Raw genomic sequence first — 25771 nt, forward strand, 5'->3', positions numbered from 1 at the left:
TTATCATAAATTTCTTAAATAATTTAATTGCAAAAGGGGCTTTTAAAAATATTTCTACAAGAAGCATCATTTCTTCACCATTAAATACATCTCAAAAATTGTCCTGTACAGTTACAGTACTGGTATCTGTGAAAGAGACACACCGGAGAGGAGAAGCAGAGCAAAACAGATGGCAGCGGCCACATTGTCTAGGGAGAGAGCAAGCAGGGAGTGAAGGGGCACTGGGATAGTAATGGAGGGCACTGGGCAAATAGGGCACACCAGCATAATAAATTAAAGCTTGTTGTGGGTGGGGTGGGTGATGCTGCGTGGATATTGGTGCTGTCCCTAGTTGCACTTCGTGGACTGACCTTTTGCATAGTAAGGTGCATATTGCCATCCCAGCACCAGTGCAGCACACCCCACTCTGCTGCTTACCCTCATTGCCCAAGGGGGGCCCTCAATACAAAACTATACACAGTGTCACATTTCTGTTAGAAATGCCAGCTTTTGGAGGTTTGAGTAAAAAGAAAAATTGGCCCTGTATGCATATTTGTGTGTAGTTATGATTATTATTGTTATTATTATTACTTTATTTACACTGACTGTTAGAGGTTAGAAAAGCTCATGGAGGTTGAGATTCCTTACCATGGACCAGCTGCTGCCAACTGGGATACCACCACACTATGGCAGAAAGACACCCCTCCCCCCACTTCCAGGGAAGAGTACGCAGCAGCACAGGTGCAACGGTCTCGCTCAGATGCAAACACATGCATGTGATGAAAAAGTGCAAATCTTCAAAAAAAAAACTCAAGATAAACAAAATGGTCAAACCAAGTTTTCAAGCGCTGCCAGGGGTAAAAATAAGGAAGGAAAGCAGCAATTGTCACTGCAGACCATTCAGTTCTGGCAGCAGCTGCTCAAGCATACTCAAGGCTGGACACCCAGCTGGCAGAATCAGCCAAGTGACACACGTTTCCAAATGCTTGCCAACTGGCTCGTAGGGTCAGACAATTTCTAGCCTAATTGCCAGGTTTAACTCTTGACTAGAAGTCCAGCGCACCATGGCACATATGTTGAAAGGCTTGACATCCTGTTTGCAGGATCATTCTCATGGCACATTTGCTGAAAATGTTGCTGCCACTTTGGCACATTTGGCTGAATGCTTGTTGCCATACTGGCCTGATCCACTTATTGGAGTATTCCTAAACACTTGCCATCCTGCTGGCAGGATCAGCCACATGGCACATTTATCTAAATGTTTGATGCCCTACTTGCAATACATGCTTGTTAAAAGGCTTGGCAGGATCAGCCTTATGACACTCATTTCTCCACTGACCATGTCCGCAGCCTTCTTGGAATGCCCTCTTGCTGAAGCACTCTCACTCCTCCACTGCATTGTCCACTCCACCGAAAGACCCACATTTCTAGGGTCTCCTTAGCTCATGTGGAAATACCATTGGACTGTAACAGTTCCAAATCCACAAGCCATTGAGAAGGGCACAACACCGGGCGAGGCAAGAGGGTCACTGAACCCGGTGATGGCACAGTTCTGGTTGTCCTCTTCAATATGAAGAGCCGACTTCCAAGTAGAAAGGCCCATGCCCTGCCATCCACTCTGAAGCTTCCATGGAGCCTGCAGCCATTCAGGAATGTTGCATGTGTCTATCAGCCAACATCAGCTACACACAGAAGGACACGCATGCAAGTGCAGTCCTGCGTGCCCAGAGCCACACACGTACTCATGCCTCACACCTGAACAGGCAGCGTTTGGTTCATCTGTAAGCGCATATCCTGGATGCTGCTGAGGATCTTCTTCTGGTGTCCGGCTAGTGTTACTCCTATCCGCAGTAAGTCTCTAAGATAAAAATGAGAATATCAGAAGGTCTTGTTCCCATTCTGTACATCCCACTCTCACTCACCCTGTTACACTTAGATTCAGAGTGTGGCAGTCTTATTCATCCTGACCTCAGTGTCACTAACAAACACTCACTGCCACTCTTCAGTGGTCCGAATCTCAATGGCCTTGCCCTCTGTGCCCCTAAAACAGTTCTGGTCTGACCCACTATGACTGCCGTGCTATTATAGTCCCACCTGCATGCATTCCACCGTCAGTGCCAGCAGGACTGCCACACGTTCTCCTTCTCAGAACCACTAGAAGAATTATAGTCTTAACTCTTTCATCCATTCCCATATGAGGCATTGGGTACCAGTCCCACTACTTTAGTTCCCAAAGCCCTCCTGGATTATTTTACCAGTACCAGTCACAGCAACCAAGGAACTCAGGCTCATACCACCTGTGCCCTGAACTTGCATCTATCTAAAGTTCATTAGAAAATAATTAGTAATGGTCACTGACAAGTGACGCAAGTGAGCATTGCAGAAGTGACCACCTAAGGGACAAATATGTAGACATGCACATTGCCAGAGCAGTTCCACAAGGTCAGTGATGATATATGACACTCACTCTGCTGTCATTTGGGCCACCAGGTCAAAAGAGGCAAAGCCAGCATTGAGGAAGTTGTCCTTGTAGCGACTCATCTTGATGGCATCCAGCCAGTCTCCCACAGTGGTGAAGGTTGTGTAGTCAGGGACACATCGGTCCAAAAGAGGTTGGGACACCCTGCAAATAGAGACAGAAAGTTGGGGCAGGTCAGCTTGGTGTAGGTGGGAACAGTAGAGTGACCCAAGGGAGAGACATACCAGCTGCACTCACCCTGAATGTACATTGGAAATGACCTTCAGGCTGGCAGCGTTGCGTATCAGCTTATCAAGTGTGTTCACAATCTGAGCAAATTTTGGCCGTAGGTTCCTGTCCTTGACCCAGCAATCGAGCATGAGCTGATGTAGAGCTGTGGGGCAGTCCATAGGTGGGGGCAGGCGATAGTCCTGCTCTACTGCATTGATAACCTAAGGAAATGAGTAAATATGGACAATAAGTAAGGAGCCAATTAAATGACCCACAATAAGTCAAAGGAAACTACCAAACCTACATCTTGATTGGACATGTCCCAGTATGGCCGTTCTCCATAGGACATCACTTCCCACATCACAATTCCATAACTCCACACATCACTGGCTGATGTAAACTTCCTATAAGCAATGGCTTCTGGTGCAGTCCATCGAATTGGGATCTTGCCCCCCTATGGGAAAGACAAACAAGTGAATTCCTGACCCTGCCCACCGAGCAGTTCATCCTTGTGCAAACAACCTCTACAATGATTCCATCCATCCGTCTGTCTCTTTGACATTTTAACTCCATTCACAAGTAGACCAACTCTAATAAACCTTCCTCCAAAGAATTTTGTTTTTTTAACTCTAACCACTCAAAATTCACCAATTTAATGGCCACATCCATTTAAGAGACTTATCAACACCATTTGAAACACACACCACTATACACACCCAAGACTGCCCTCTACTTCAATCTGACCTCTCCCACTAACCCCCAATCTCCTCATCATACCAGAGAGCTGGTGTAGGTGGGGTCAGTAGTGTCGTCCTCCAGGAAGCGAGAGAGTCCAAAATCTGACACCTTACATACAAGGTTGCTGTTGACCAAGATGTTACGGGCTGCCAGGTCTCGATGAACGTAGTTCATATCGGAGAGGTACTTCATGCCAGCTGCTATACCCCGCAGCATTCCCACCAACTGGATTACTGTAAACTGGCCATCATTCAGCTGCAAAGGGATTAGCACAAGTTCAGAGACAGAGGTGGACGTTGTCCTGATCAAGAGGGTCGACCACAAGGGTGACACTTGATGATTGGCTTGTACACATCACCTCATCTTCCCCTTGCTGCCACTTTTCATGTTCCCCACCCACTCACATAGTTCACTGACTGTATTTACCCTCAGGAAGGAATCCAGAGCCCCATTCTCCATGAACTCTGTCACAATCATGACTGGCCGGCTCTTGGTCACCACACCTTCCAGGTGAATGATGTTGGGGTGGTCAAACTGGCCCATAATGCTGGCCTCACTCAGGAAATCACGGCGCTGACGTTCTGTGTAGCCTGCCTTTAAAGTCTTAATGGCCACAATAATCTCCCGTCTACCAGGAAGCTTCAGACGACCACGGCAAACCTCACCAAACTCGCCTAAAGGGAAAAGAAGGAAAATAGGAGAATGGTCAGACCACATTGGGGGCCACCCATAAAGGTGCGAGGGACAAATGGATCAATGAGCTCACCTGCTCCAATGACTTCTTCTATCTTCACACAGGAAATGTCAATCTCTTTGGCAAACTCACGGACAGCCTCATTGGGGTCCTCATAAGTGAAGGGGTCAATGTATACTTTCATCCCAGGGGTAACTAAATTAAGAAGAAATGACACAGTCTCTGTGCCACCAGCTTCCATTTTTTGTACAGTACATGTCAAAGTTTGATCTGACCAGCCATACTTACTGTACTGCTGCAGTTTTTCTGTATACTCTGACTCAGAACCATTCCGTTGTTTCCTAGACATAACCAGACAAAAAGCATGAATCAGCTGACCAGACTCTCCCCCGTTATTATCAGGATATCAAGTCCATCTCTGCAGATGGTCACTTTGCCTTTTTTTCAGACAACCAAAGCACAGAAGTTTGTTAATATTTGCATCTTGTTTTCAATGCAAAAGAAGAGAGGTTAGCCTCAAGTCATTAACTCTGCATTAGCTGGAACCTTGGGTAGGCACAGACAAGCAAGTGAGATATGTTACCTGAAGCAGACCAGGATAATGACCACCACAGCAATAATGAAGACTAGACCTGCTGTGGCAGAGCCAACAATGAGAGGCAACTGCTCCTGAATGTTCTTGGCGGGGTCATCTGCCGAACACAGAGAAGGTAATTAGCAGCACATCAAGCATTCACCTTTACAGGTGGTCAGCTAAACCTCTGACTTGTATGCAGGTTGTAAGTATTTCAGGCTAATATGCAACCTACCCTGCAGATTGGTGCTAAAGTCCTGAGGGTTACTGTATTTGCCGTACCCTGCAACCGTCCTGGCTCGAACCTGAATCATATATGTAGTGCCTGTTTTAAGGCCCTCAACACGGAAGGAACTATGCTGACTGGTCACTGTGTGAGCAATGGCCTCTGGGTGACCCTGTGGAACAAGATGCAGTATTTGAGTGGATACTGTGAATGTCCAGCTCTGATCCTACCAGGCATTCAGGCAGCAGCTGTCTCCTACCTTCTCATGGTATTTGATCTCATAGTCCAGGATGATTCCATTGGGCTTCTCAGGAGGTATCCAAGAGAGACTCATGGTGCTTGCTGTTGCCCCCATCAGGTGAACAGTGGGAACTGCAGAAGGGGCTGGAATAAGAAACAGAAACACAGTGTAGAGTTCTCCTTCTTTGCCCATTTGTCTACACCCCAAACTGCCCTAGGTCAGTTTACTCCTCCCAAGGGAGGATTAAGAACCCCCATGTAACCACGGCTACACTTAGTCATGAATATTCAGAGCAGTGTGGAGGGAATTAATCCCCAGTGAGAAAGGGGAGGGGTGGTGTGTACTCACCCGCTTGGTTGGTGGTGATATTCACAGCTGCAAATGGAGGTGGGTGTGGGCTCTTGCTGGACACCCCATTGACAGCCTGAATTTCAAAGCTATAGCGTGTGTGTGCCTGCAGGTTGGACACGTACACCCTCTTTTCGGTAAGGCCCAGGTGACGAGGTGAGATCTCCACATTGTCATCACAACGGGTGCAAATTCCCCGTTCAGTGCCACACTTCTTGCAAATTATGTTGTACAGGAGGTCATCCCGGCCTCCTGAATCCTGTGGCTCACTCCATTCCAGTACCACAGAGGTCTCATTCACATTGGAGATGACGTTACGTGGGGGTGATGGTACAGCTGCACAAAAAAGAGAGTTGAATGTGCTAAAATTTCAGGCAGGCAACTGGGTTTGAATTGCAGAATTTAATACAAAATAGGGTGTGTGCCCCATAAGCAGGAGAGAGATAAGCATGCGAAGGTAGATTAAAAAGATGCCCATCACTGCCCCATACTCACTGCTGCAAGCCATCTCAGGCTGGTCACTATCTGCCCGGTAGTAACCACTTCGACAAGAACAAATGGTAGCAGCATTTGAAGTCGTCCGGCTGTTGGGGGGGCAAGGTATGCAAAGTCCATCTCCCTGACGAGATTTGAAGTTCCCCGGGCTGCAAGCTGGGTAGAGTAATAGAAGAAGTGTTAGGAAAGTAGAAGCCATCAGATTTAAACTGGGCATCAGTCTATTGGGGTCATACTGGTTAGCCATTCCTCATTCTCTCTATATAAAGTTCACCACTCCTCACTATCCTTCTTACCTTCACACTTTGTCCCCACAAATACTCACTTGATTTTCAATATACTGAATAATAAGCAAAATACATATGTATAGCACAACAGACATAGGTCTCCTTTGCCTACTAACTGATAACCAAAGGAGTGACTCTCACTGTACCTCCTCACTTTATAAGTAAGCTGTCAGGTCTTTCTGTGCACCACTTCAATATCTCCTCCGTATACCACATCAGTCCTGAATCAAGGTAAGAAATTTCCTGTGTGTCAGCCAAGTCTAAGCCTAAGCTGAGAGACCTATCTATATACCAAGTTGGCACAATTATAGACTTTAAGAACCTTCTCCTTACACTTCTCCTTTACAGACAGAGGTTTCAAGTTATCTTCACAAATCATAGCATTGGAGAGTGATGATGTTCTGCTTGCTGATTAGCACATGCATGTAATACTATCATTATATGTGGTACACCATGACAATAATAACCCTATAAATTTATATAAATTGTATACATTAGTCCAGTCCATAAATAGTACAATGCTCTCTGGACACCTAAAGGCAAAAAAGCCTTTCTGTCAGTCCTTGCAAAGTTATTAACCAGTCATTGTCTTTAAAATGTGCACTACCGTTATCCTATATGCCCTCAATACACCTACTCAGTCCATAGAGAGTAAAATAATCTGTGTAACAGTCAAGTGTGTGGAGTGCCCATGTGAGTATACTGTACATAAAGGATAAGTGAGGTCACCCTGACCCATTTAACAAAGTAAACTTACTTTTCTCAAATCAGCCTAGTCCCTGTAAAGATTGTGGGGCCCCATCTGTAAGCCAACACATTCTCTGAGGCTCACTACGCTAAGATGCTATACAAAACAAATGGCCTACTGTACAGTAGACTAATTCCTATATAGGCTGAAATGCATGCTTATACAGTATACAGGCTCAGTCCCCAGAAATGGACCATATGTATACCACTGTAGATCTTATGTGGTTTGTAAAACCTATCTGTATGCAGCACATAGAAAAATGGCCTTCTGAGTAACAGGCCAATCAATGTGAAGGTATTATGAATACAAGATCAGACCCTATTGAATGCCCATGTCTATACTAGTCCACTCATTATACAGGCAGAGAGGCCCTTGAATATACCAGACAAGTCTGAGAACCAGTGACTCCTCCAGTATCCAGCCCTATGGAGTCTGGGAGGTGACAGTCCCTCTGCATATCATCCTAGGCCCCTCAGCTCCCCCCTTAGTTCCCGCTGATTCTCAGCTTCCACTTTGCTGCTGTCAGCCGTTTCTTTCTCCTTGACTTACAGATGAAATGCAAATCCGCTTTTGCTACCGCGCGGCTTAAGAAACCCAAATGGAAACTACTGCCTCTGATGAATATTCATGTGGCCGCCTCTTCTCTCCAGCTCTCCTCACCGGGTTACCCTTGAGTGAGAAAGGCTTTACAAGGAAAGGTGGGCAGACTGTAGATGGGGGACTCAGCTATAGGCATCAGCGTCAAAGGTGAGCCAGCCTGGTCACTGCAATAGGAGAGTGAAAATTGCACCTCAGCCTTAACCCACGGAGCTTCAATTACTTCTAAGTGTTACCAGTGTAATCCATATTGTATAACAGGGCAGGGATTTGGGGGAGAAAACTGAGCAAGTTTCCAGTCAGTTTTATCCTGTTGATCCCAGGAGGTAGAAGGCCCAATTTAGCTCAAATTGCTCAGTTGCAAGGAGCACAAAGTCCAGTTAGGATGATCCTGCTTAATTTAGGGAGTATTAGGGGCATTTTGGTTCCTTCTGCTGATTCCTTTGGAACAAGAGGTCCTTCTGAGATCACGGTAACTGAGACTTAGAGACCAACTAGACCATTCGCACCATGGGGGGCAGGGTGTCCAATCTGAGGATTCTTTTCAAATAATCTTACTGAGGGGAGCATTAGGGGAGTGTGGGAGCCTAAAATAGTGGCCTAGTGGCATGTTCACCTAACCAAAAGCACAAAACATTTGAAGAGACTAATAATGACAGTTCCTCATAAATAATGAATTCTGAGGAATAACAAATGCCTAAACTCCATGCTGTTTTAAGAAGGCACACTATTGGGAAGAGTAGTTGTCAGTCCATATACAGTGACTAGATAATGAGTTCAGCCCATGCTCACGAAGACAGAATCTTGTTACACAATGACTTTGTGTTAGACACCATTAGGACTCACCCAAGCACTGTGTATCCTTGGCTGCTGCCTCAAACCCGGCTGCACAAGTGCACGCACCCACAGGAACCATCCACTCTCCATCACCATTACAGTACAGTTTGAGAGGCACAGATACCTCCAAGGCATTGGGGATGCATGTTCCAGGAGCGATAACTAATGATGTGGCTTCTGCACCTGTCACAGTCTCTGGGAACATAGCAAAGCTGGCAATGGTGGTTGGGCATTTCTTATAGAAGACCCGTACTGAAATAAGGGACATACATGCCCCCAAATCCTGGAATGCCAAGTAGAAGCCATTTTTGGAGAGTGGGCCAAAGCTTCGCACCTTGGTATTGACTCGGCCAGACTCTAACCTGGAGAAACTCTCATCTGGAGCAATAGTGTCCACCTTAACATAAGGGTTCTCCATCCAGAAAGGGCTCATAGCTGTAGCAGAGTCTGAGTCTGCCTCATAGTAAAAGAGGTTGAAAGTCTCTTTACAAGAACCAGGAATGTTGGGAATGCTGTTGCAGTCCCTGACAGTAAACTTAATTTCCACATAAACTCGGTGCACACTTTGCCGCATGATGAAGCCTGAACGTAGCCAGTTGTTCTGGTTCAGCTCCCGCACATTGCACACCTGGTAGGTCCGGATTGGATTCATGGCCTCATCATAGCCGCTGACTTCCTCCCACTAGAGAAACAGAACAGAAGAGCATTAGCAGAGCAATAGTGACTGTTTCCAGGAGGAAGAGAGGCATTTGAAATGCAAGACTACTGGTGTTAAACTTGTATCAGGGAGAGGTGTGGAGTGAGCAGGTGGCACTGGAATATTATAAAATATCAGATGGGAAAAACAAGAGAAACATCCAAAGGTATGAAGTAAGAGCCAAGAGCAGTAAAGAAACACTAAAAGCATACAGAGGGAATGGGGGCAGGGAGGAGTATGGGGTATAATATCTATACAGTAGGGAATGTGTATTATTATAAATAAGAGTTGAGAGACATAGGCTGCCATAAACATTTAAAGGAAGTGAAGTAGAAAAGAGTGCTAGGGTATGATGAATACTCAGAGGAATTCAAATATTGGCCAAATATAGGGTATTATAAATATTACAATGGTGAAGGAACAGGAAAAGTATAGGCGCATTGAATATTTTCAGGATTAGAAAGGTTGGAAAGTGGGAGAAGTACAGGTGTTAGGAATAATGGAAAAGAAACAAGCACAGGGATGTTAAAAATATTAGGAAGGGTGGAGAGAGACAACAAATACGGGGTTTTACAAACATTCAAATAATGGGGGACTAGATTGATACTATAAAAACTCACAAATGGAAGAATCACTTGAGCAGTGTAAATATTAGAAATAATGGTGTAAAAACAGCAGTATGGAAGCACAGTATACACTTGGAACGTGAATCAGAATGAATGAATGCAAGTGCATTTCGAATGATAAGATGAATACAGAAACAAAGCAAAAGAAAAAGGAGCAGAAGGGTAAAGTAGGGTGGACAGAATAAAGAGATAGTATAAAAAATGTGATATAATAAATATATATTAGGTGGTAAGAGAAAAATAGTATTTTGTACTATAGCATTTTGAATATATCTGCAAGATATTTGAAATCCAAAGAGCATATTAAAGGTATCTTTAATCTCCAAGGCAAGCAACCTAGGGATATAGTGTAGGCCAGACAAAGAAGCACACACAACCTTTAACTAGCAGCCATGCCATCTGCACTTCAGAATAGGTAATCTTGAAGCTAAGCATGTTTGGGCCCAGCCACTGCTGGAGGTGTTGATGTGACCAGCAGGGGGCACTTACCCCATGATCTGTGTGGATCCCAAAGGCCCAGTGCACAGGGACACTGTGCCATAAAAGTTGTCACAGTTGTTCAGATGAGACATAAATCCAAGGACCTGACTCTCTGTGATCATGAAAGATCCCTGATCATGTTTTGAAAAGAGCAGAGTGTTTCATGGCTAAGTTGCCAACCATTGCCTGGTCATTCTGGTCCCCATAACCATCCCCAGTTCCTTATTGGCTCTCTTCTCTTACCCCTTCACCACCTGATAGCTAATGTGTGGTGAGCACACTGGTGCAAGAATGGCTTCTGTGGCACCATCCAGGTGGATGCTGCACATTGGTGGTGGTTGAAGTGATTCCCCACCGTCTTTGTAAAGCACCTCTAGTAAGATAGAAAAGCACAATATAAATGTAATTAATTAATTAATAATTAAAGCTTGCGTGGTCCTAGTGGGAGATAGTCCTACTGTATACAATGATACCAAAAGAATACAGATTTACTTAAGGGAGCCTCCAACAGGGATACCATGAGGAGCGCACAACCTTACAAATAAAATCATTGCGTGAGGACTATTTGATTGAGTCACCAGAAGGCAGTAACAAATGGCAGATTCAGCTCTGACTCAAGTCACTTACCACCCACATGACTCTTCAGAACAAAAACAGAGGGGCTGCATGTTCTAGTACCAGTGACGTATGGGGGATCTGAAGTGGTTTTATTAGCAGGGAATAGCACTGAAGAGAAGACAATAGTTCTGAATGGTGAGACATTGTGTCTCCCAACATCTGGATGAGCAGGTGTGCGTGCCACCCAGGACTTTTCAGCATGGACAGGTGGGATAGTCAGAGTTTCATTTGTTCTTTTCTTCTGTGCACTTGTATTTTATTCTTTTATAGGTATATACTATAATCCACCCATTGTGAAAATAATGTACTTTTATCTAAATTCATTTTACTCGGGCTCTTTCATCAAGATCTGGGAATGTCAGTGGGGCACCTTGTTATGTCGTGGAGGCCGTTGGAGACAGTAGGCCAGCCTGTCTATTTTAAATATTCAGGAAAAATGAACAAGCAGTAGTTTAGTCATTTACTCTAAAGCAATGAAAGCAAGAAAAGAGCAAGGGTGTTATACATAGTCCAAGAAATAAATGGAAGGAAAAGATATAGTGGTATTATAAATTCTTAGAGGAGGTGAGATGTGTTAGAAGTAAATGGGATTTAAATAACTCAGAACAGAAGAGAAAAAAAAGACGAAATGGGTAAAATAAACACTCAAGAGCACTGGAGAACCTGGAGAAACACAAGGCACTTTAAATAAACTGAGAGGTGGAGTGCATAGAGGTGTAATGAGAACAGAGGGGAGAAATTCAAGGATACTATATACTGCCGCAGTTTAGGGAAGAAGAGAGGACTTGAGGAATATTATACGTGAACGTGGAGTGGTAACAAAGGGGAGGAGTAGGGGGGCATTATAAATATTCACATCTTGCAGAATAAGACAGGCTGCAGAAGAATATTTTGATTACTTAAGGTAAAATCAACAAGAGAAAAGGACTATACAGGGGCATTATACGTAGTAGGCTGATGACAGGGAAGAGTGACCTGATGTTAAAAGTATACACAATTTGAGCAAGAAGAGAGGAATAGAGTAATATAAACATGAGACTAGGGTGAGAGGAGAAGGGTGACAACTGGATTGTATAGACAGTCTGTGACAGAAGAGATAAATAGAGCAGCAAACAAGGAGAAGTTGAAGATTATCAATTATTATGTGCTGATAACAGACTGAATGAATATAGAAATATTAATTATTTACAGTTTGGAGAAGAGGAGATGATCACAGGTGTATTATAATTACTTTGAGGAAATGGGTAGGGAGAAGAATAAATATTCTGAGAGGGTGAGAACAGAGACAAGTGAAAAGATATAAATAGTAGTATCAGCATTAAAAATGAAAACAATAAGAGAAGCATACTGCCATGTTTAAACACTGAAGAGGTGAGGATCGTGAAGAAAATATGGAAATGAATAGGGATGGATAAAAGAAATGTATACACCAGCATGACGAATGGCTAGAGGAGGTATGAGGGGGAAAAAGACGAGGAAAAAATAAGTGTTCATTATAAACATCCTGTAGGATGAAGACAAGATGAGGACACAATCTTATGGTAAGTTCTCAAGATAGATGGCAGTAGTGAAAAGCACAGGGACATCGTAACTAATTACAAAGGGTAATAGAGACAGGCGAGGGGTACAGAAGCATTCTAAGTACTCTGAGGAAATGATGGAGAGGAGCACCAAAGTATTCTAAACAGTTCAAGAAAGTCACAGAGAATTAAAATATAAGGACAATAAAAATGTTTATAGTGTGGGTAAGAAAATAGAGAGGCCCAAGGGATAAAGAATACTTAGAAGTGAGCAGGTAGGAGCAGCCTAATCATTTAGTAAAATAAAGAACATGAAGTAGTATGAGAAAGTAGTGACAGTGGGGAAGAGTGTAGGGATGGGGGCAGATATAAATCCATGAAAGGGAATAGCACTCACCCCAGTTTCTGGATGGGATGTCCACGCCAACTCTGATGTAGCCCATTTTGTGTCCATTAACGTTTCTAGAAAGAAAGGTTCAGAATTAACAAAGTCAGCCTGTCCATGCGGGAATAGTCATAAACACCAGTGCCGTGTACTGCCTTCAGATTTCCACCTGGGCATAAGTGGACCTTGAGGGATAGGTTCAGGGTTGCCCTGTTCTCTCTGCCCACTTTGGCCTTCTAACTGCTTCCCCAAGTTCTCTTTTTAACCACCCACAATCCCCAGATGCACCCCCCCAAACACACACACCAGTTCTATAGCCCAGCGTCTCCTTACTGCGCTTCAGTGGTTCATCCTTCAGCTGGGTAACTAATTAAAGGAACGGCACTGAGAGGAAAACACTGCGCTCTTCTATGCATACCCCCCACCCCACCCCCCACTGTGATGGATGGACACAAGGGCCTTCAGCCTGCTAAATGCTTACTGTATGCCATTATAAAAAGGTGCTCATACACATACATACACATGCCGGAGGAGCTCTTTTTAGTTTTATTCAGGATCACTGAAAACTCCAAAAAAGAAATTTCTGCACCAAATGAAAGGCAATGAGGAGGAAACCATTCCTATGTTGTTGGGTTTTTTTCATTAAAAATAAATTTAACAGGTAAAAATCGTGTTTTATTAAATGTAAGGAGGCCACCATACATTGTGAAGTTTTTTTACTTTTCATGGCGACTTTTCTTAGGTTGTCCTTATATTAACAGCAGGCTGCTATCAGTCTGTTACAAGGTTAGACATACGGGTGTAGAAAGACAGCTGGGTGCAGGGATATATGTTAAGGGGGGGAAAATCACCTGACAAGAAATGAGTCAGAACACCTGGATTTGCCACAAACAGCTGGCTCCTTGACTGACAGTTTTCCTGGAAACAACTGAAGCTCCTGCCATTGCTCACACGCACTCTCCCATGATCACAGGCTACTGCATCCGCCCTCCACAGACCCACCACCATGCCACAAAGTTGTAAGGTAAGAATATCCACAGTTTAACAATGGAGTCAGAAGACTAATGAGAAGTGCGTGCTGGCATATTTGGTGGTCTACCACAAAGGCACCATCTGTGGGCTTGCAACTAATGTTGGTTTAATGGAGTCCGTAGAGTGTGACCACCTGAAACTTCTAGGTGGCTGCAATCTGAAGCAAGGTATGTGGAATGGACCTGAAATCTAACTGGTAAAGTTTGTGTGATACTCGGGTACACATCACTTGAGTCACTTCTCTGACACATTGCTCCAAAGCCCTAAGTTATTTTTTGCCGCCACTGCCTCTGGAGCACAAAATGGCCAAACTCTCCTCAGCATCCTGCCAATGCCCAGGCACATTTACTGAATGCGCTTGAGTGGTGAAAGCATGGCAACAATACAAAAAGGCAACATTTGCTCGCTTCTTATTTTACACAAGGCGGCTATCACAAGGCGCTCAGCGGCAGCATCAAGAGGCTTATGGCACAGACAAAGGAACAGCAAATACAAGGCACTGAACTCAAGAAGAAGGCATGCCACGCATCCAGGAAACTGAACCAAAGCCACGTGGATTTGCGATTGCAGCAGCGAAGCAAGCAAGAAGAGATACCATGCAGTCTGGTGTCTACTGAGACCAAAGTGGCTTGTCACACCTGACTACTGGATATAGCACCCGGCATGTTTGGATGCCAGTGTCTCAGCATAGCTTCTGTCCAAAGGGAAAACAGGGTGGCACCATGTTCCTGTTAGCTTCAGAATGCCAGGCTAGGCTCACAACTGGATCGCTACCAGCCGTGTTTCTAATGCATTTACGCACTGAATGCTGGGAAAGGGGCCTGAAAGGAGGGTGGGGTGGGCAGAGTAGAGGCCATATTATTATTATTTCTTTAAATACTCTGCTGTGTGGCTAACTTGGATTAAAGGGATGCGGCAATAATTACAGTACCCAGTGGAAAGCTGAGCAGCGCCTGTACGCAGCCCTGGCAACACAAGTAAGAAGGCAAGCAGTACGACTTCAACACAACATGCGTAACAACAAGCTGCAGTCCTCAATGTGTCCTGATTGGGTATGATGATAGTGTGTTTGATGGACCCTGTAGTCCACCTGGCACCTGGAGCAGAGCAACACTGTCCGAGAGGAATGTGGATATTAATGAATTAAGAATGCTGCTGAGAGCATGGCTTATTAAATCTGTCACGGCACACAGACTCAGAGTGCAGCAGGGAAGAAAAGTGATTAAACCAACTGAGAGAGGCATGATGGGAAAAGAAAAAGTGAAGCGGGGGGGTCGGGAGGGGGTCTTAATCAAGCTCAATAAGAAAGGCCTTCAAATCTCATTGTTGCCACTTTCTTCCTGTGTCTGCCAGACCTCGTATGAAAGGCACTATAGAAGGAGAGTGGCAGATATCTCACCAAAGGGCACACTGTGCCGATTTCTTACAGACTGAATTACTCATCGGTAAGAGACATTTAGTGGATTTTTTTTGTTCTTCTCACTGTGCACAGTCACATTAAAGCCAGAGACAGCAGCGTGTGAAGGGAAAGGTATAAGTCAAGAATGAGGAAGGCAGAGTAGAAGGAGGAGGGGAAGACAAGAAGTAATAGCAAAGGAATGATGAAGGAATGCTGGTCAACACCAAATAGTAAGAGACGCTGCCAGGAGTGGTCAGCCAATCAGTCCAAGGAGCTGCACCAGCTGCTGTGTCTAACAGACTAAAAGCCTGAAGTACAAACAAATAAAGACCATCTCCAAGACCCCCCCTTAGCCAGCATGTCCCTTTGGCTCATAGCTCTGCCTACTACCTACAAATGTCATGGAATCACCAAGTGGACACATTTAAATGTGAGGACTGATAGACTTGTGTGGATCACTAGAGCCTCGGGAAATGTGATCTATAAAACTAAGGCTTGTACCTCATGAGGGTGAAATAAGGGAGCATACGCATATGACTTGGGTCTAGTCACTCAAGTCACCTTGAGGTTACAATGCTGCCTGGATAGAGAGTCACACTGTTCTACTTGAGAACACCGGTGGGCAAAATGAAAAAGCAGCTGTGCATGTTATTTTACTAGGCTAGCAGGTGAGCAGAAGATTTACCAGAAGCCACACTCAGTTTGGTAAATCTGACACTCTAAGAGTGACCACCGCTGCCAAAGGAGAAGTGGCAAGTCTTCAGATGCAACCCATCCATTTTAGCACAGGCTGTAGATCACTGGTGTGTCTTGAAGTACTCAAAAGCAATATACACATTTTTTTAGGATGTCTGGCTTTTTTTTTTAACCTTGAGTGGTACAATTGCCAAGTAGATAACAAAGATGCCTCAAAGCACTTGGATCACATTCTAAATCTTGGTTAGGGTTCTCTCTTTAAGGGTTTGCTTGTTTTCCCTGTGCATCTGCATCTTCTGGTTTACTTTCATAATTCAAACCAAGCTTGCTGGAGCAACTGGCCAAAAGAAATTAGTTTTGTGTCCATATATGTGCATATGTCCAAAAGATGTTCTTGCTCCCTGTGATGATGTACAGTATACGGATAGATGGATGGATGGATGTTTTGTTTCAATTCCCCTGTCCACAGCCCCCAAGCAAGAGCATCATAGGCCCATCAGGGTCCATTCTTTAACAGCCAAACAGGCCACAAACTATATGGTGGGCTGCATGTCCATGTCATTTTGCTCTGTGCCTGGCACAAATAAAAGGTTACATTCTACAAGACAGGAATTCTTATAGTTTGGATAGAAAAACTGGGGCAGAAGATGCTGCCACAAGGCATAACGGTAATCAGACATACTGGTCACAAGCATGAAGCTAATGGACTTAAGGCAACAGTCCATTAGCTTCAGGCTTTGAATTGAAAAGGTTTTAATTCACAGATCTGCTGCATTGATTTAACTCATCCCATTTCATCAGTTTAGATGAAAATCTCCTAGCTGGGGTCTACAACACATCTATGGACACGCAAACAAGGCAGTGGAGAAGAATCAGAGAACAACACAAGCGTCATCAGATGGAGAAATAAAATGAAGACCGTCTGGTTAGGAAGTTGGAACCCAGAACAGAAGCAGGCCCATACAACTGTATATACAAACATATATGCACAGTACAAACAGTATAACATAACATTCTCTCTGCTAAGCCAGCTTAACCCAATTCAAGGTACTGGACCCTATCCCACCAACACTGGGCAAAAAACAAAAACAAATCCTGGCCTGCTTGCCAATCCACCACAGAGGTCACTAATGCACACACTCACATGTGACCAGTGCATATGAAGATAAAAGAGTACCTGGAGAAAAATTCTGTGCACACATAACAAGAAGGCATATACTTCACACCAAGTGGGCATCAGAGTTGAACTTAAAGTGCTGGATTCTTGAGGAAGGAAAAATAAACATTGTGTGTGATTCTGCCATCCACCTAAATATACACAAACACATATATATGCATATATATATAAACAAACAAACAAATATGTATGTGTGCATGTGTGTGATACCTTTGTATATGGTATATAAATGCATATACATAAACACAAAGTATCTTTCCATTCATTTTTTCATTACAGGGCTGTTTTGAGCTGGGTACCATCCCAGCAGCATACCCTGGACCGCACACCAGTCCATTGAGGTTACATTTATACACAGATAACTTAGAGAATCCAATTAACTTTACATCCATTGGGGAGGTAATCAGAACAGCGGATATGGAAAGAACGTACCAATGGGAATTAAACCCAGGTGTTTCAAGCTAACCACTGTGCCAGTATCCAACCATCCATTTTTGACCAATTTAGGGTCATAGGATGGCAGAGTGTCTCCCGGTGCCTCTACCAGACCCTAATATGGTGCCAATCCTTTACAGGGTGCACCTTTAAAGGGATGTCCATTCACTTTACATGTATAGAGGAGAGGACAGGTTGCTGTAAATTGTATATACTGATAATATACTACTGGAAATCGAACCCAGGTTCTTGGAACTACCCAGGGTGCCACCTTGCTGTCTTCGCCTACATGTGTGTCTTTGTGTTTGAAGTATTCATCTGCTTTGAGTAGCCTTGAAAGAAAAATGAAAGCTTCATTTTTTTCCGTTCCAGTTGAACTTCTTGAAGCATACAAAAACATGTCTAAAATGTATCAGTTTTGGAGATTCGAGGCAGACCTTCCTGCATTTCGTGTCTTCCATCAGATAAGCGGCAGCTGCCTTTATTCTGCCAGCGAGACATGGCCCAGTCCCATAGCGCCCGGCACTTCTGTCTCGCCTTTCATTTGAAGAGAAATATAGCAAGATTATCCAGCCGGTTAAAAAATAATAAGTAGAAGAAGAAAAAGAAAATATAATGATAATCGGTATTACCTAAAAATCCGCTATGAAAATAACATGATACATTTTTTTACATTTTAAACGTAATCCCTTCCTAAGCAACATAAAGTAACTTAACGCGATAGGTGAGCTGCCTCGCCGCAATAAATATTTTAATAAAAAAAAGTTACGGTAGCTTTACAAAATATAATTTACTTACTTTATAATTCATACATACATATATATTTATATGCTTGTTTGAGTGCAATGTAACTAAAAGAAAGTTGCTGCTGGTCAAATCCAAGTGTGCGACTTTGACTTATTTTACTTCCTTCAAACGTGTTTGCCTTTCCATTAGTCATCTTTTGTTCTTGTAATATATTATCGTATATTTATCTGTGTGTCTATAAAGTTGTTCAGTTATTCGTTTAACTATTTTCTTTTGATGCCCCGCTAAGATCCCGCCACAGGCTTACATGTTAACATGTCCACCTAAAACGAATCTTACGTTTGGGAAAAACGGAATCTAATTTCAGTATGTTTCGTTAGGCGTTTCTTTTTAAACAAAATGTTACTGCTCCCCATTCTAATATTTGATGATAAAATAAAATTTTACTTTTCATCATTTTTATAATTAGTAATTACAACTAAAAAAGCTAAAAATAAAAATAGATAAAAGGTCTTTCTTTACCCCATGTTGTTATAATTAATATCTCAGCGGTGGATGTAATTTATGACACAACAAACGTTGACTGCAGTTTGATCCCCGAAGACCAGAAGTTGACACTACAGCAAGGCGCTTACTCCATAAACAGAAATGTCGTGCAGTTTGCTTGGGAATGGATACAATTTAATTGTACACGGTACTGTATACGCACATTAACTAGAATAATTTTATTTTTGCGCGTGTGTTTTCGGGAGGTCATGACAGTCTCGTTTAGCTCGATATTTAAATTGTTTTAATTTTTCTATCATATGTTAATGATGCACGTGTTTCGTTAGTGTCTTTATGTTTATGCCTCTCCACTTCCGTGGGTGATTTTTGTAACTTGTCTTTCCCTCTCTCGCTCTCGGATTTTTTTTTTTTCTAAAACAATCCGTAATTGGGCTGGAGAAGACTAGGCCAGAAAGAAACCGCACCGAGTATTCGTGCGAACAGATCGCGCTGGCCGCCTCCGGGGGGAGAAGGTGCGACCTGCCGTGCGTGAGGGAGCGCGTGTGTGCAGTCACACTCCTACGGTGAGACAAACTGCCCGCTTTCGGCTTTTTCTTTTAAAACAAAAGAAGCATTTGTTATAATTGGCCGTACAAATTAAATAGCAATTAAAGCTAACAACTGAGGCCTTGAGCAAAAGGTGGTTTTTGGTTTATTTACAAAGGTATGCAATTAGGACGACCGAATCTCCGGAGACGGCCAAGGGTTTATTGCGTGCTATCTGCTGTTCGCTCGATCAGAAAAAGCCGACCGCTTTATTTCACCCCTTCCTGTTAAAACAGCAGCTGCTCTTTTTATTGATCTGTATCAGCCGTTAGTCTGTGGGGAAATGGGAGACAGCCGAGAACAGTCGACAGGGCTGTTGAGGTTCAAAGAAAGAAAGTAAGAAAAAATGAATAGCTGGTGCCTAAAATGCCTGTGCTTCAAAACGAACAGCCAAAACCAAAATGTGTCTTTCAGCATTTGCCTTTTATTCCTGACTTTCTACAAACAGAACACTGTAAGCCGGTTTATTTAAAACCAGAAAAACAAGTTTACACACTTGCATTGTGCAGTGCGCGGATATTTGTTCTTTTAAAGTGCCTTAAATACGTGTGTGTATTTTTCCAACGAACCTTCCTTCTTTGTATACCGAGTAAAAAAGCCTGACAACATTAATGGAAAAAGGTCGGTTTTCTGTTTTGGACCCAAAGTCCAATGGCATTTGCATTGCTTTCGAATAACGACAAAGGCAGCGTGATTCAATTTTTATTGCAATCTTTTTTTAATTATACTTTTATTAATGCCCAGCTACATGCAACAAAGATATATATATATATAATATATATGTGTGTGTGTGTGTGTGCTGCGGGCCCATAAACTGGACTGACAATAATACTACTACTAATAATAATAATTGTTATTATTATTATTATTTAATGGATGGTGTGATTTTCCACCAGTGACAGGAAGACAGTGCTCCAGAGTGGCCTGTGATGAAATTGCGCCCGTCCAGGCTTAGTTCCTGCTTCATCCCTGATAAGGCCAGACTTCTGTTCCCTGTGGCCCTAAAGTTTAGCTGAGAGGGTCAAAAATTTGAATTTGCTGATAAAATTAAATGGACATCAACAGCAACAACAACAATAGTAATAATAAATAATGGTAGGTGTGGTAATGGTTTGGTTAGCTGCCAGGTCACTGCCAATGATGAGCTCGCAAATTGATTCAATTTCTGCATTGTTTTTTGTCCAGTGACAGTTTAAGTGTGTGCTAAAGTGCCCTGCTATGGGCTGGCTGTATTCAGGCTTGGTTCCTGCCTCCATCTTTACTGATGCTGAACTTTGGGTTTATGTGAGCCTAAAGTTTCCCTGTGAGGGATAGAACATGAATTTGTTCATAAAATGTATGACAACAACGACAATAATAGCAGCAATAATAATAGTAATAATAATAAGGATCAAGGGTTCAAATCACATCTTCAGCAGAATTTCTGCCCGTGACCCCATTAATTTCTTCCACGGATGTTGCTCCTATACCCACATTTTAAAGGCTAGGTTCAGCCTCCACACTATATTCACCCTGTGTGAGCGAATGTGTGTGTGTCTGAGAGTGCCAGTCTGCATGCAATGAACCAAGGACCCGGCCTGGGTTAGATCCTGCCTTGTGCTGTCCTTGCATTGGAATAAGCTATATTGAAAAAGCGTGTGTTCCCCGTGAACCTGTCAAGGAAAAGACATGGCCATGTATTGAACAATTGGTATGTCATCCCGTTCATGGCTTATTCCTACATTTCCCCTGATGCTGACAGGATTGGGTCTGGATACGTGTTACCCCGCATCGCAATAAGATGGAAAAAGAAAACTGATCGATAACATTCTGCATTATGTGAGGTTACTTTTTCAGTTTTTCTTTAATAAAGACATGAAGAATAAGATCCGTGAACTGATATAAACGGTCTGATAATGAATAAACGGACAATAATAATAACAAAACCAAACGCAACAATAACAATCCTAATAACCATAATCATCACCATCGTCAATGACCCCGAAAACAATCTGCTTGAATGATCCTTTAGTTCCATGCCTAAACAACCTGCTCCGATATTCCTTGCACACTTGAGTCTTTAGAGCGTGTTTATGAAAACACAATCAGCGGCCGCCGACAAATAAATCAACGAAGGTAAATGCACTTTCACGGAGTTGGCTATTCATTACGTGAACTATCTGAATAATTCAGCAGCTGATTAAATAAGTAATGCTGGCTCGCTTACGCGCGATTTCTCCGCATCCAGGTGAAGTGCGGCGGGCGCGCTCGTGGACACTGAGTGGGAGCCCCGGCCGCGAGGCGTTTTGGCCGCGACTGCATCCTTCTCGGAGCAGAGGCGTCAGGTCGAAATTGTAAGCTATGATATGATAAATAAAACTCCTCCGCGCCCTGTGTTGTCGAGGTTCCCATCGGCTTCCTGAATGAAATCTGCAGCAAACACGCAGCCGTCCCACATAAATTAGTACTGGCCTGAGTTAATTTTACCAGTTCGGCTTTTCGCGCTGCTCTCTCCCCGCGTTGTTCTCCAGTGTTCGGCCCCCCACTTTGGAAGCCTGGGTCATTGCTATGCCGTTCGCTTGACAGCACGGCGACTCCAGCTGGGGTCAGGGTGTTGTTCACTGGCATGACTAACTAATCGATCTGCCCCAATTAGTCAATTCTTTGACCAGCAGAGCCCTCCACCATTCTAAGCTGACTGGTTGGTGACGGAGTAGGCTGTAAATGACATCATTACAATCTTCACATTCATTTGATTTCAGCTTTTTTTTTTAATTTAGTACTTTTTTTTCTATTAAATTATCAAGGAAACAAGAAGTAAATGCCAAGTAATGACCAAACAGGTCAGTCACATCATCTAAAAGGCATACAAGCTCTCAGTTCAACTGAAGAAATTGGTGATGTGTTTTGAATGAACAAAAGAGTGCAATGCTACCAGGAACTTGCCCCAAACTAAACACATGACAGGTTGGAATTAATATATGAGTTTGGGTAGAGCAACCTAAAGGCATGAGGAAAAACTGAAAAAATACAAATTATGAAAAGATGGGAGAGGAAGTGGGGGGAGTTGTTCAGCGGTCTGATGTACAAGTCGCCATGTTAGGCCTTTCTGTCTCCAAAGTCAGCTCGCTCATGACTGAAGCGGCCCTTAGAAACCCACAGGATGGAAACACCAGCCTAGGCACTACCTTCAGCACCAGGAAGAGCTGCGGCTGTCTACATGCAACATGAATGAGTTGGAAGAGACACTTTTTGACTCAAGGGAAAAGCTTGCATTCTGGTTGTCGTGTTTATTTTTTTTTTTACTTTGGCTTATTTTCTCTGGACATTCTCGGGATCAGCTGCCACCCTACTGGGCAAGAGCTGCTTTCAAATTTAATTCAGCAAACTGAGTGGCCATGATGATTTGGCACTGTGAAAACAAGAACTGTCTGGATTTTAGATTTAGCAGGATCAATGCCTAACATCCACCTCTAAATCAGCCAGCCTACATGTCACACAGGAAAATAGTTGTCTGTGGAAAGAAAAGGAGCAGGAGCTCATTGGGTTGGAGACTGATGCAAGCAGGAGAGTGCCTCCTGAAATGAGAGGCTCTACTGACCTCCAACCTATCAGCAACAGATACAGATGGTCCAGAATGGCTAAATAATAAACCTTCTATTTGGGAAAGTTCAAAAGGTCACAGAGTGTACTTCCTGTTGGAAATGAGAACCCTCTGCACTTAGCGAGCTGCAAGCGCAGACGGGCACCATTTTTAATTTGCCCCCAATAAACAACCAGACAGCACTTCTCTCCCAAGTCTGCCCATTTTAAACAACTGCCTGGTCAACATTTGAAGGCAGAGAGAGCAGGCAATAAATCAGACTCCTATATTAAAAGCTTAGCTAAATCCCAAAGTAGGTCAGAGTGGAAATTTATGGCATCACTTAAGGTGGAAATAGATTGCTTTAACAAAATTTATCAAGTCCAGGACAAGCAGACCTCCCTGTGAGGGCCATAAAAAAGACATCTTTGGGGAAACACTATCACATGTGGTCTGTGCTTAAAGGTGAGTGGCACCAAAGCGTGGATTCCCAATTGCCTTAAAAAGTGTGAATCCATGCCAGCAGCAGGATTTTTTTCTTCTCCCGGGGTCTTTTAAAGTGTAGCACATCCTGCTCTTTTGCAATGTTGTCTGCTCTGTAGAGTACTGAACAAAGTGCTTTTAACTTCAGCATGAAAAGAATGAAGGAGATGCACCTCTAGGTAAAAAGAGTTAGTGGAGTACTATATAAGAGGAAGAAAGAGAGTACTGGCAGGTGCTGCCCAAGGTGTGACAGTGAAAACTGAGTTTAGAACTGTCCTCATAAGAGCTTGAGAAGTATACTGAAGGAAATGTAGTTTCTATAAGTAAGAGGACTCTTATTCACAATAGAAGTAAGTGAAGTGCTTCCTCAGCCAGAGAGTAAGTGTACTGTTGAATGTCAAAACTGAGTGAAAAGGTACCATGGTAGGGTAGGTATAAGAAAAGTGCTTTCCTACTGTAATTTGGAATGAGTAAGCAAAATGTTAGGGTCTGCTGAGTGTGCTATCCCAAACAGCAATGCTGCCCTGGATAAGCGAGGAGATGAATGCGGGGACACAAACCCAGTGCCAGTGTAAAGAAAGAATAGGCATGCAGGATACAGCCTTTGCTGGACATGATGAATGAATGGAATGATGCCCTGGTTTAGAAGTAAGAGGAAGAGCTTGTTGGTGGAACTAAAAAGAATAAGCATTGGGAGTTGATCATGGAGTAATTCCCTAAAACTAAAAATAAGTGAAAGGAGTGCTGTCCAGGCTTGCAGTTTTTGCACTATTATGGACATCACTCATTGGGACATTCCTCCTGTTAATCCCAGTCTACTGGGGTACTGGTTTCTCACTGGGTGCTGGCTAGGGTCGCTGGTCTTACACCAGTATAGCCTGAAGCACACCATTTCCTTTAATTTAAACTGGGGGGTGAGTGAAAAGGCCCGCTGAGTAAATGGGCGAAAGAAGCGGAGAGCTAATAGAATGGGCGTCCAGCTTTTACGTGGTTTCAATCTACTGTTTGCTTTCTGACGGCGCAACAGCAGGCTTCATTTGCTGAGGAACCGATCCAGATATAAAAGGTGATCAAAAGCGTGGGGGTCGCCTTAACAGTTCCCCGTGCAGGCACCGCCGGCCAGTTGCCAGTCCTGAGGATTGAATCCCTGGCACCCTAGTCGTTTTCGTTTGGAAAATTGGGAATGCCATCATGTACCTCACATGATAAGAACAGGGAGCATATATAGCTAGACTTGCATGAGGCTCTGTAAAATCACATGTAAACGACCCTTGTAAAGCTGAGCGGAGTGGGGACAGACCACTTAAAGGAGTTGGGCACTCTCCAAGCACAGGCACCGAGTGCCATCTTCGCAGACTTCCCCCGCGGTACGCAGAGCACATCCTCAGCGGTGCCCCTAAAAACAAGGAGCGCATTCTTACCTTCTACGGCCAGGGCCAGCGGGAGCAAGCAGCTGCACAGAAAGGCGAAGTAATCCATTGTCGCCAAGGCTAGATTCGAAATACAAAGAGTCTCAGAATAATCAATCCGCGGATCTGTAGGTTCTTACATCCCAACGCTGCGAGCCCGAGTCTCTAGTGATCCCAGCCGAGAGCCGTCGGCTGACGGCCGTGCGCGCAGCTTTGTGGCGATGCTGCGAGTCCTGTGCTGCGGTTCCCTGAGCCCTACCGCGAGTGGCGCGGTACATGTCCTGGAATGAGGGGGGCAGCCTCCAGCTCCGAAGATTGGGAGATGGCGAAGGGACGGGCTATTACAGTGTCAATCTCACAAGACACGCCCCTCCACGGCGACCGTAGCCGCGTGCACGTAGCGTCCCCTAGTGGCTAGCCCTATATACAGAATAAATGCGTCGAAGGTTTTGTGACCGCTGGATATTCAAGGCGACAGGTCGGCACGAAAAACTCTGGACTTCCTTGGCTTTGAACCCACTGATGTATGATGGTAGAGCTGAAACAATTCGGTTCCATGTGCATCTCCAATGGAGACACCAACTGTTGTTGGCCTATGATCCCTGCGTGTTGCGCATAAGGCGTCCACACTATACCTGGCAAGCCTTTGTCATTACCTGGTGAACTACTATCTCCTGTCTCCATGATTTTCTTTTTCGCGCAATAGATTCACGGTTCGGGTTGTGTAATGCGAAAGGCGCCACATTATTAGTCACTCATCTCAGCGCAAATGCAGTGTAGTCCAGATTATGTAGAACAGTTTCGCCATATATTAAAAATGGCATTTAATTAGGAGTATGACCTCATTAAAGTAAAAATTAAAAAGTCTGGTTAGAAATTCATAGCTTCATGAGTTTTGCCCACAGAAGGCGGGAAGTATGTATTTTAATTAAATCCGTGACCCTGAACAGGAAGCAACAG

General features: G+C 43.8%; 1 protein-coding gene across 2 annotated transcripts; it reads right to left on the reverse strand.

Annotated features, from left to right (window-relative positions):
• On the reverse strand, window positions 1-25106 carry LOC114646653 (ephrin type-B receptor 3-like). Of its 2 annotated transcripts, XM_028794935.2 has the most exons (16): window positions 24824-25106; window positions 12792-12856; window positions 8463-9135; window positions 5985-6140; window positions 5490-5825; window positions 5160-5284; window positions 4910-5072; window positions 4684-4792; window positions 4389-4441; window positions 4173-4295; window positions 3833-4080; window positions 3446-3661; window positions 2973-3122; window positions 2696-2889; window positions 2447-2602; window positions 1-1837 (listed from the first exon to the last, which is right to left on the reverse strand). In XM_028794935.2, exons 1-16 carry the CDS (start codon window positions 24879-24881, stop codon window positions 1729-1731), a joined length of 2934 nt encoding a protein of 977 aa, XP_028650768.1. In that variant the 5' UTR covers window positions 24882-25106; the 3' UTR covers window positions 1-1728. The 2 variants fall into 2 exon arrangements, with proteins under 2 accessions (XP_028650768.1, XP_028650767.1); XM_028794934.2 differs by having other exon boundaries at window positions 4173-4441.
• Between the last annotated feature and the right edge of the window lie 665 nt (window positions 25107-25771).

This window comes from Erpetoichthys calabaricus, chromosome 2 (genome assembly GCF_900747795.2).
Source record: "Erpetoichthys calabaricus chromosome 2, fErpCal1.3, whole genome shotgun sequence".
In the NCBI taxonomy this organism is placed as follows: Eukaryota; Metazoa; Chordata; class Cladistia; order Polypteriformes; family Polypteridae; genus Erpetoichthys; species Erpetoichthys calabaricus.